Source organism: Amblyomma maculatum, chromosome 11, assembly GCF_055883805.1.
Source record: "Amblyomma maculatum isolate TAMU_Amacu chromosome 11, ASM5588380v1, whole genome shotgun sequence".
NCBI lineage: Eukaryota > Metazoa > Arthropoda > Arachnida > Ixodida > Ixodidae > Amblyomma > Amblyomma maculatum.
Genome location: NC_139354.1, coordinates 65,261,803 through 65,273,837, shown reverse-complemented (window position 1 = coordinate 65,273,837; position 12,035 = coordinate 65,261,803). Strand labels below are relative to the sequence as shown.

The 12,035-nt window shown below is 46.5% G+C and overlaps 1 protein-coding gene across 1 annotated transcript in view; it reads right to left on the bottom strand.

Moving 5' to 3' along the window:
- LOC146173996 (A disintegrin and metalloproteinase with thrombospondin motifs 2-like) overlaps positions 1-9,968 on the bottom strand; it is a 74,406-nt gene extending 64,438 nt beyond the window's left edge. The window contains exons 1-2 of the mRNA XM_084585317.1: positions 9,900-9,968; positions 8,607-8,679 (exon numbers count right to left, since the gene is read on the bottom strand). Coding sequence (XP_084441443.1) covers positions 8,607-8,679; positions 9,900-9,968 — 142 coding nt within the window. The remainder of the gene's footprint in view (positions 1-8,606; positions 8,680-9,899) is intronic.
- Positions 9,969-12,035: the final 2,067 nt, after the last annotated feature.

The window sequence follows — 12,035 nt, the reverse complement described above, 5'->3', positions numbered from 1 at the left end:
AAGGAATATGCGTTTTTTCATCTTATGACCTACTGCGTAGACAAATTTTTCCCGTTGATCTGATGCAATATTCTTTGAGCCTGTACGCGTATTACATAAATGGCGGCAGTGAATAAAACTTCCTCTGTAGCTTGAGCAAAGTACAACGCTAAGGTCTGTCGCTAACACACAACCACGGTGCATACACAATGCACCCGACCAACTGCTGTTTTCATGCATTGGGTGCATAGTACACGTTAATCAAACGTCAAATCATTTATCAATCATACGCCTAAATTTTCCCAAGGATGCGGGATCGTATCCCGGCCTCGGCGGCCGCTTTTCGATGGAGGCGAAAAGCAAGGCACCCGTGTGCTGTGCGATGTCACGGCACGTTAAAGAGCCCCAGGTGGTCGAAATTTCCGGAGTCCTCCACTACGGCTCCTCTTTCTCTCTTTCCACTTTCACTCCCACCTTCCTCCCTTCCCTTACAGCGCGGTTGCAGTGTCCACAGAAAACAAGTGAGACAGTTACCGCGCCTTTCCCTTCCTATAAATCAGTTTTTTTTTTCTACTGAAACAAGTGCGACACTGCGCCTTTCCTTTCCTGTGAACCAAATATTATAGCATGTTTTAAACTTATTTCTGCTCGATTCGGTATAGGGATGACTCTAGCGCTTTGCTCAACAACCAAGTGTTATATACTCTATTAAGGATGCATATAAATACCGACTGTGCAACAAACTAGCAGATGGCAGACCCCAATCTCGGATGCAGCAGTGATTCTGTTAAGGCGTTTGAAAGCCAGTCGCTTCAAATGTGAATGTCAGAAATGCCGTGAAATGGTTTTTGAACACGAGTTAAAATACGCAAAAGCGTGGAACCGCTGTTTTGATTTGAATATTAATTATACATATTTATTTCCCAACAGATGGTAGCCTGGTTTTTAACATAACACATACAATATCGGAAGATCTGGGGACAACTTGCTTCATCGGGGGTGGTTTTTTTTTTAATTGCATGACCGGTATCAGAAGAAACCGAAACTAACTTTTCCAATGTAGCCGGTTTTTAGAAACGGCACTGGCGATATCGGGAAGACCAGATAAAGAGGTCCAATGTAGCCTGTTGTTATAAATGTCACGGCTAATATCCAGAACATGAGGCGTGTTGGCCCAATGTCACCAATTTCCAAAAACGACTATTAAAATATCAGGGGGACAAAGGTCAAATTGTTCCAATGTCGCCAGTTTGTCAATACGGCTAGTCCAATACCGAAAGGGCATAGGACAATCTGGTCGGCTAGTACAATATCGCAAGGATGCAGGCTAAGTTGGTCTAATGTTGCCAGTATCTGATAACGGTGTTATCAACATTTGAAGAGACCACAACATGTGACCCATGGTTCATCGCTGGAAGCATTGAGTATTGGCAAAGCCTACGTTCTGAAACCGCCGGCAAAGGTGGACCATTGTCGTCTGCAGTCTGGGGTCGAGCCCGCACATAGGTTGTGTCTACCCTCAAATGTCTGACAAGGAGCATTTCTGGTCTGGATTAAGGAGAGGGGTCTGCATTAGCATTAGCGACTGGGCAAGCCAAAATAGGGCCAGTTCACTTTTGCCTCATTGGGGAGCGATTCAGGTATTATGGTGGTTGTTGCAGGGATATGAGGACCAACTGGGGCCTCATATCCCGTGCTACCTGTATGCCTTCAGCGGGCTTTGAAGACTAGCTTTGCTACCAAAGTGACTGAGTTACTTCAGCAAAATATCATATTTATCCTGGTGCCCCTCGTCAACGACTCACTTACCACGAATGTTATTTTCTAACCACAGTAGTTGATGACATCCTATGTTCATCTTGCACACCGCTAGAGCTCGCGACAACATACCATGCTCAATACAACAGGCTAACGGTGCTGTATAACAGCAGGCTTACGTACGCCTCGCCAAACCACCCACACAAGAATGCCGCCTTGCCTTTAACTTTCGCATATAACGCTCCTCGACATGACCCCACAGGCCATTGTAATTTCTACCTCTTCCTCAGAACGTATGCCGCAGAGCCCTTGTATCAATTTATGTCACCTTCTTCAGCTCCCACCATTACTTAAGCTCGAGTTTTTATACATTTAGAGCAGCTTTGTTTTTAAAGCATCAGTTCAGTTCAGTCTTTCAGTCGTGTCCGACTCTTCGTGACCCTATGGACCATGTCACGCCACGCTTTTTAAAGCATAAATGAAAGTAAACAGCGTATCTATGTTCATGCATAATCTCCACCATGGCAGAAAACAGTGTGCCTGATGCTGAGAGAAGACAGTAATAAAACATCGGTAGAATGAAGGAATTAGTATGCACCTAATAGTCCGCATGCAAAAAAGGAACTGCTTGAAAGTGTAATAAGCTTCTATAAGGCGATTTCACTTGCAGATGAACATGCTCGCCATTTATGCCACTTCGTCGACAAAATGTATTCCGAGTGGTTGCAGCTGCTCACATGGGACGAACGTGCAGATTTCAACATTTTGAAATAATTTCGCCGCGTTCCTGCTGCTTGTGGCGAAGTTTGTTCAATTGCCTCTGAACTAGACGCTACTGACTGCTGCATTCGAAAAGGAAGCGCTTGTGATTGCTCTGGTGAACGTAAGGTAGATGACCAGCCTCTTCCCTAGCGCAACTAGTGGTAGACGACATGGCAAGAGTGGTGAAAGTGTGGATGATCAATACTACGAAAGGCTAAATATGAAATTATTACCATTTGGTCAGCGCTGCGTTGCGCATGACGTCCGGCTACATATTTCGCGATGAGTTAACATTAAAAATGTTTTCCCGGCTTTTTTCTCATTCTCTATTCCTGCCAAACAAAAACAAAAGGGCACATAGACTCTATTCCTGCCAAACAAAAACAAAAAGGGCACATAGACTGCACCCCGCCGGGGTGGTGCAGTGGTAAGACGCCCGACTACTGTGCCGGAGTTCCCGGGTTCGAACCCGACCGCGGCGGCTGCGTTTCGATGGAGGCGAAACGAAGAGGCGTCGTGTGCTGTGCGATGTCAGCGCACGTTAAAGATCCCCAGGTGGTCGAAATTACTCCGTAGCCCTCCACTACGGCTCCTCTTTCTCTCTTTCCACTTTCATTCCCACCCTCCTCCCTTCCCTTACGGCGCGGTTCGGGTGTCCACAGAGCAAGTGTGACAGTTACTGCGCCTTTCCTTTCCTGTGAACCAATTTAACTTTATTTTTATAGACTGCAATAGTTTCCGAGAATTTGACAACGTAAGAGGATGAAAGCAAGGGATTACAAAATGTCTTGCAAGGCAGGTTTCTAAGGTACGCTGGAGCTGTCACGACGTGCCAGGTGTAGCCTTTCGCTTCGTATATTACTAACAGCTATATGCAGAATCCAATCGTGAGACCACGAATCTCTAGAAGATGCACGGACGACGAAGACGCGCTGGTTAACAAAAACAAATAAAATAACTGAAATACTAAAGGGGCGGTTGGTGAGAGACACAGCATGAACCTTCTTTCCTGTACAAACCCACGTTTTCGAGTAGCCACGAAGGGTGTCGGTGTTTAGACAGGCAAGTCCATTTCATTTTCTGTCTAACCTTGCAAACAGTGACATAAAAGCCCTATCTCAGGTCAGCAGCAGTAGAAGAGGCATGTTTTTTGACGCCCGTTCAGTTTCCGAACGGCTCCTCAAGCCGCGCACATGTTCAGAAAGAAGGGGATGGTGAGAAGGATAAAGCGGCGAGCCCGCTAAGAGCCAGCCGGACCAAGAATTTACAAACACGTATTCCCCCCGCCCCCCACCCATATAAAATAACATAGAGAGGGGTACACGGAGGAGGGTGGATGCGTGGCGCGCAGTCGGGCGAGAGAGAAAACATGTTCTGGGATGTACGCATGTACACTCACCAAGACAAAATAGCGCCTCGCAAGACGGAAGCTAGAACTTCTCTGGGTAAAGGGTCGACCGGAAATAAAGATGGAGAAGAGACACGATTTTTCTTGCGGAGGCACGGTCAGAAGGTACAATACGGCAGCGTTCCCCTTTCCCCACACCTCGGCTTCCAGTGCTGGTAACTTTTCGCCGGCGGAGGCAAGCTCCGAGACCACGATCTTGAGGCCTACTCACACGACCAGCGGTACAGTTTTGAGATAGTCGCTGCCAGGGGCAGCGCTCGTGTACCGAGTGAGCTATAACTTTTACTTTACTATACCCTATACTACTTCTCTATCAATCCTCTCTTTTATGTCAGATTACTGTCCACTCGCTGCGTGACTCATTCTGCCAGTCCTGGATCAGATTCCTAGGCCACAGCAAGCCCAAATAGTCACCTTCCTTGTTGCTTTATTTGTAATTATAGCAACGAAGAAGAAGCGGGCAGTTGCGCGGGCAGGAGCGCTCGCGCTAAGCCCGCTAACATATTCAATAAACGTCATCTCACGGTCATCTAACATGTCTTTATTCTCCTGTTCTCATCGGCTTGCTGCCGCGTAACATTTGGTTGGAGGTGCGAGGCACTTCATCATCACCCCCTGTTCTTGGTCCGGAGCCTCGGCGCCCTGCGGCTTCTTGCGCCGTCGGCGAAAGGTTAGGAGGCATCGCATGGCTATTCCCCAGCCTGCCGGATCCAGCAAGACCTGGCCGTTCCTCAGCCGTGTCCCCCCCCCCCCCCCCGAGACGGCCACACATCCCCACAAGACCCGAACGACCATATGTGACCCCACTGACCTGATGTGCCGACCAGCGACCCCACGACCCAAGACACCGCTACACTGGAATACATTCCCATTCCATGCGGTGCGTGCCTTGGCCTCCGTCATCGAGTCGTGGCAACGTGTGGCCCAAGAGTGTCCTGGGTCAAGGTTCATCAGGAATCATCGTGCCGGCAGGCCGTTCTATTCTTCTTTCTTCCTCTTCTTCAAGCATCCAGACACGCCCATCATCATGCCATGGAATCATCAACCTCGGTAAACTTCCTTTTACACGATCGGGGCGATCGCTCGGTGGCTACGGGGCATGTTACGTACGAGCAATGAAGAAGGAGTGGGCAGTTGCGCGAGCAGCAGTGCTCGCGCTAGGCCCGCTGACATATTCTTTAAACGTCATCTCACTACCATCGACCATCGTCTCCCTGTTCTCCAGTTTTCATCGGCTTGCCGCCACGTACCAATATCAATTCCCCCTATCCTAGACTTGCAATCTACTCAGCTTCATATTCACACGTAGGGTCGCTTTGTATATTTGTACCTCCATCCTTCAAGTTAATTTAGCGCTGTTCAGTGTCAGGTCTTGCTGATGTTTGTTTCCATGTTTGTGTTCACTATCGATTACAGACCAGTCCAGACTAATAATTTGCTAAAATATTTGTTCGTCAAAGGTTACGCTTCCAACATTAAACCTCTCAAAGTGACTCAAGCTGTGAGAATCTCTGTAGTGAAGGGCTCCGGAAATTTTAAACACTTGGGGTTCTTTAACTGGCACTAACATCGCGTAGTAGGCACTAACATCGCACCTCGGTCTTGGCCTCCACCGAAAAGCGGCCGTCACCAAATCGATTAGATTCCGCATCCTTTAGATTCAGCAGTCGGGAACATTAACCACTGAGCCACCGCGGCGAGGCTATTTTCTTCTCTGTGTCCTTTCAGAAGCCCAAGCAAATGTAGGAGTAGTCATTTACAGAGCTCTCAGAGAAAATACTGTAAAAGTCTTTTGTTTCAAATCATTTATATTAAGAACAGGGCAAACAGAAAAACGGCTATGTGAGTATTTCAGTATTTCAGGCAATTTCAATGAAAGCTGGGCGTAAGGTATATCACACTGCGGCGAAAAAGTATGAAAGAGCACTGAACAAGCGTAGAGGGGGGAAGCCTCAGTTCAAAGGTCGAGCCAACGTTTCGACAAGTGAATCGTCTTCGTCTTGAATAATTGCCGTCTAGGATAATAATTGACGTGTCTTTATCAGAGACCCAGACGAAGACAAGTCCACTTGTCGAAACGTTGGCTCGACCTACTAACTGATGTTTCACCCCTCTAACCTTGTTCAGCGCTCTTTCATACCCTGTAGCCATCTTCTTCCTCCCGTTCCAATTTTGGGGAAAAATAAAAAAATAAATAAATAAAATAAAAAAAGCAATCGACAAATTTGAAATTGCGTGCCTCCGTGCTCTTCGTTTCATTTCTAACAAACGAAATATTTAACGTCGCCTAAAAAAGTCCTACATTTTTTTGTAGCATATTAATTATTCTGTGATTCGGACGTGAATAATTTTTTCGGCAGAAAATGCTTCGCGAAATTTTTTTCTCACGTGGCGAACTACTGTTCGCACCGGATGAGAAGTGGTTCAACATTGTTTTGGTGGGAAATGTTCTGTCAATGCATTTTGATAAGCTTCTCGTTCCTCGTCAAAAGTCAAATTTCATCTTCCACAAAAAAAAAGCGAAATGTGTTTATCTCAGTAAAACCTGAAGACCTTTTTGTTCTCGCCTTATTGTTGACAGGTTTAACAAGGGTTGCACGCAAACATTTTTGTTCTCTCAAATTAACGAATTATAGATCTGATCGGTATGTTGTCGATGCATCATACCTAACCGAACACCTCCATTTCCTGCACAGTACGCGGGTACAAATTATAGCGTCTGTCTGGCTATAATTAATAAATTGTGATTGTTCACTTCTACTTGCTTCTGTCGAAAAAGCTAATAACGATTGGTTCTTACTTTAATATGCACCAGTAGAAGTCCCTGTTATTTCTCGAACGTGCACTTTCGTAGCCTAAAACCTTGTCTGATGCCTGATTTTTGTCAGCCTAAGTCATGTATAAGGTCATGTAAAATTTACTATGTTTTGCACTGCATGATGCTGATGGCACTTCTCTCATTTTTTATGAACATACGACCATTACATCTGGATACTAATGCAAAGCATCAATATGTTTCAAGATTCAAGTCTAGTGGTAATAATGACGGCACTGCTTACAACCGCTGCTCTTCAAGATAAAGAAGTCATGTATTCTGCATTGCACCTTGGCGATGCTTTAAACAGCGCTTAAAGCAGCAATTTACTGGAGCACCACGAAAATGCCGTAAACTAAGGAATTGGGTCATTTTCTATCCATTTTGATTTTTCTTTAAGTCTGCAGTCAATACACAATACTTTACCATTCATTACATGTGTCGATGACTGCGAATCTGCTCATCCATTCGCGAAAGGCCAAACATCATGGCACGACAGCACCACTACGCAATTGCCTGGTCAGCCTATTAGTGCTGCCGGATAATTAAATTCATTCATGAAAAGAACAGGACTACTTTGTTAAACATTTATTTTTATTTCTTTTATTTCATGCCGCTTATATCTTCTTCGGTTTCGGCCAAGGTCTACAATCTCCATTTATGCATACCTGGAACACAGTGATTGTAAATTTTCAGCATAAACACGCTGTATACAACAATGGCAGTAAAAATTTAACATCAATCTCAAGTTTTTCTGTTAGTATTTAAAATTTCATAATTTCTTACACTGTCTACGACTAAGGTCACTACGCCCTGCAAATCAAAATGTTTTCATGTTTTCTTCACAGCATTTAATTTGAGAGCCATTTATTTCTACGTTTACTTTTTGTATTTTGCATCTGAGCCTTGTATTTATTGTTGTATTTTGTGTTACAACTTGTATTTAACATTTTTCAATTTTGCTAATCGTGTTCTATTTGCATATATTATGTATTCGCCCCTCCTGATTGGGCCTACTGTAGGCCTGCAGTATGTACTAAATAAATGAAATAAAAAAATAGCAGATTTTAAAGTACGGCATCGCATGAGTTCATTAGCTCCTATAAATCAACACCGTGTTTACAAACAAAGGGGGCGCTCGTGGCACCGCAAACGACTGGGGGTGAAAAGTAAGGTTAGCGCCCATAGGAATACATGAAACCAAAAAATTTCAAAGCAGTTTTCTAATTTCACAGTGCACCTATGATGTCGCTATTCGGTGCAGAGTAAACATGAGCATCCCAGAACAGATTGTCAAAATGTGAGATCTCATTACCGAGGCAAAGTATTTTTAAAAAACGCGAAACGTATGGGGATGCGAGTTGGGAGGGCGACCCAGAAACACATGTAAACACAACTTACCGCAACAGTTTTCTAATTTCGCAGAGCACCAGAAGTGGTGGCCGATCATTAAACATTGGCCAGCGCTTTGAAGTAATGTGTGACAAAGTATGATGCGCCACTGCGGAGGCAATCTACTTTTACAACTCCTCGAATAATCTGCGTTGTGAATCCGGACACCCCCAAAAGGCAAGCTGGGTGTATCGAATCGCACACTTTTGTTTACAGTCTGATATGCTGCCGCATGGGGTGAATTAGCTTTATAGTACTCTCACTCAAGCGATAAGGGAGTCAATTACTTGTTTTGGGGAATATGACTTCAATCGAAGCCGTTAAGCTACGCTTGGACGAACACAAAACTGAAGGCGCCAGTGCCCAATGCAACATCACTATACAGTAAACAATATTTGGTTCTTTAAATGTTCGGCTGCCCTACTACGGTATCTCTCGTGGCTTGAGCGCCTTCGGAATATTTAACCCATACAATTAGCCATCTGCACTCACATTCCATCAGCACCCGCTTCCGAACCTGACGGCTGCGACAGTGCTTTGATGAAGAAATGCCGTCATCCATATGCTGTATGATATCAGTGCGCGTTAAAGATCTCCAGGTTATCAAAATTATTCCATAGACCTGCACTATGGTTCATCTTTCTCTTCCTAAGCTTCCGCCTTCCTGCCTTCTCTTACGGTGCGCTTCAGATGTCCGCCTAGAAGTTCACTGATACTCTGCACTTCCTTCATGAAGTACGTACTCTGCGAAGGATTGTTCCGTTGCCAGGGCGATAGCCGTTAGTTTATGTTCACGAAATTACGCGGCTTTACAGCAAGTGAGAAGTGGGGCTAATACTGCAACTGTTCTCACCGTTGGCTCATTTTTGTTTTCGAAAACTATCCTGCTTCTGGATGAATTACGCCCGAAATTTGCAAGCTTACCTTTTGCACGATTTCAACTCTATGAAAGGAACAGCTCTTTGCAATTTTCAGAAACAACTTGCCTTCAGTAAAGGCGGTTATGTTTTCTCACTGAAAACACGATTAGGAAATGAAAGTTGATATAATCCATTTAAAATCCACAATTAAGGAAGACTGCAAACCATAAAATAAATGTAACGTCCCGAACGTTATCATTTATTTGTAAAATTGAATGCGCAGAGTTCATTCGCGTTTTTTTTTCAGTCGAGGTCCTGTCTATAAATGATGTCACTTGCCGCTTTCCCTCCAAAAACTGCTTCGGTTAGTTTTCCGTTATAGGTTGGAAGGGTTGCGAGGCAGGACGAAGCGGTGACGTGCGGCGAAAAGGCGAAGCGGATCGGCGTCGGGAAGGACGCGAGGGCCGTGAAACATTGGTGGAATTCGGAGGAGAGGAAGAACGCCGGTAAAAATCTGAGTAGGCCAGTGTAGAACCATCAGGCTGGCACACGCGGGCACGTTCAAAAGGAGCATAACCCCGTTGCTTGTAGTTGCTGGCGGCAGCGACAGACACGGGCAATGTGGCCACGTATCCCACAATAGTAGCACACAGGGCGGGAGGGGCGCCAGGCTGTAACAGGACGGTGCACTGTAGGACATGGTGCCATGGCAGCGACGTGACTGCACACGGGTGCCGAACAAGTCGGAGAAGGCGGGGGGGGGGGGGGGGGGTTGACGTGAAGTAATCTCGGCATAGGTTGGCAAGGGATGTTGGGAGGCAATGGGAGGCGGCGAGGGAGGTTGGAAGGCAACGGGAGGTGGGGCAGGTGCCACAGTGCAGTTGAAATTCGTCAGTTCATCTTTGATGATGCTGCGCAAATTCACCGTTGCTGGCGGAAGAGTTGGAGGTACAACAGTGGGGTTGATGAAGCCGTAGAGCTTCTCTCCGATCATGGTGCGTATTAGGAACCGCAAATTTCCATCTATGAGGGAGCCGCCATCACTGGGGTCTTGCACGAGGCGGCACGACTGTAGCTGGTCCAGACGTTGACATGTGGATGTGATGTCAGACACGGACGACGGATTTTTAACCAGGAAGGCATTGAAAGCAGCAGTGTTGATGCCCTTAATTAAGTGGCGAACACGCTCAGATTCAGGCATAGCAGCGTCGAAACGGCGACAAAGGGCCAGAACGTCCTCGATATATGACGTATAGGACTCGCCGGGCTGCTGAAGACGAGCTTCAAATTTTTTCTTTGCCTGCTCTGAGCGACCAGCCGGAGAGCCGAAATTTTTCTTTAGCTGGTCCGTGAATGTAGGCCAGTCAGCGATGTCCTCCTCATGATTGAGGAACCAGGTTTTGGCGACATCAGCCAAGTAGAAGACGACGTTGAGCAGTTTATGAGCGTCATCCCAGCGGTTAAATGTACAGGCCCTGTTGTAGTTGTCCAGCCAGTCATCGACATCGTCACCGCGAAGGCCAGCAAAGATTTGGGGATCGCGCTGGCGGCTGGTGACTGTCCAGGCAGGGGCAGCCGCAGTTGGAACAGGAGACGCGGGGGGTGAGCGAGCACCGTTGCCCTCATCCATAGCACAGGGCCGTTGACGCAAGCGAAGGCCTGAACGGAGCTCCAGGGAGAACGGTAGGTGGGTCTAAAGCGAGAAGTGGGGTATACGAATCGCACCTCCCTCCGCCACTTGTGGGAGAGCACTTGCACAAACGTCTCTTCTTTTCCAGAACCAGCTGGCACACAGCGCGCCACGCTCCGAGCAGCACTCAGCGATGATGATGATGATGATCTATACAGATGAAAGAGGTGAAAGTTCACGCGCTGCGCTCACAATATGTAGAATTAAGATATTTTGCAAACACAATAAGTTATGCACTCAATTGAGGCATTGGCGGCGCTGCTGGATAATGAACCCTGTGGCGTCGAAGTTTCGGTGCTACAACTTGTGGCTGGAAAGACTGAGTGCGCTAGCTCTAAATCAAAGCAAAACGTTGATTTTGTGGCCAATTACTTGGTGAGCTCGCCTTGCTACCATTTCGCTTTGACATCCGCGCTGGTGTTACCAAAGCGGCCCCTCTGCTGGGTCACTGCCACCTACCAAAGATCCGTTCGCGGCGAAAAGGCGGAGAGGTAAAGTGGGTCAACGTTGGGAAAGAACTCGGAAGCTCTCGCGTGGAAAGACGCGGGAAATTACTGAGCATTCTGGACGCTGTTCACACTATGGCCGTATTAGCGTTTTCAGAAAGGTTACGTATGTTCGTGATCAGAATATCCGGCCTGGCCCCGCCCGCCTGAGAAAAATATACATTAACCTGGGCCCGGCCCGACCTTGAGTTACAGGGCTTTCGAGTGGCCGGAGCCCGGCCCGCGGGCCGGGTACGGGCTTTCGGGCCGACCCGAGCCCGTGTACAGCTCTATCAGGGAGTTCACAGCATAGAACATTGCTGTACCATCGTTCATCCCAATATTGGTCTATCGTGCAACCAGTTCGGCACTACCAGTATAACTTTATTTCTAGCTTTCCCATTATTTCTAGCTTTATTTCTAGCTTTCCCACAGCCTGCCTTACCCAATGACATTTGCAAGCGTGGTAAACCAGTGGGTTTCCCTACATTGGCCCATCACAGGTTTTTCCATTCATACCCCAGAGTAAGCCTGCGCATTGGATAGGCATTGTCGAGCCTTGCAGCAGCTTAATCTGCATGGTTATCGGACCTTATTTTCCTATCTAAGCGTGTAACAAATAAATGTCTGTGTCAAATTGTTGAACGAAGCTTTTACTTGTAAGCAACCAGAATGTATTCAGAAAAGGAGACAACAAAGGGATACGGAAACAAAATATTTATTTGACTCTGACACATGCCTTAAGTTCCTGCTGGTAGAATACCCAGACGATTGAAGGGTTTGACTTCTGTCTACTCTGTCGCAAGGAAACAGCCTTTTCAATACTCGATGAATATTCATTCAACAAAGATCTCCATCTTGTACCACTTACTCTGCTAGCTACGTT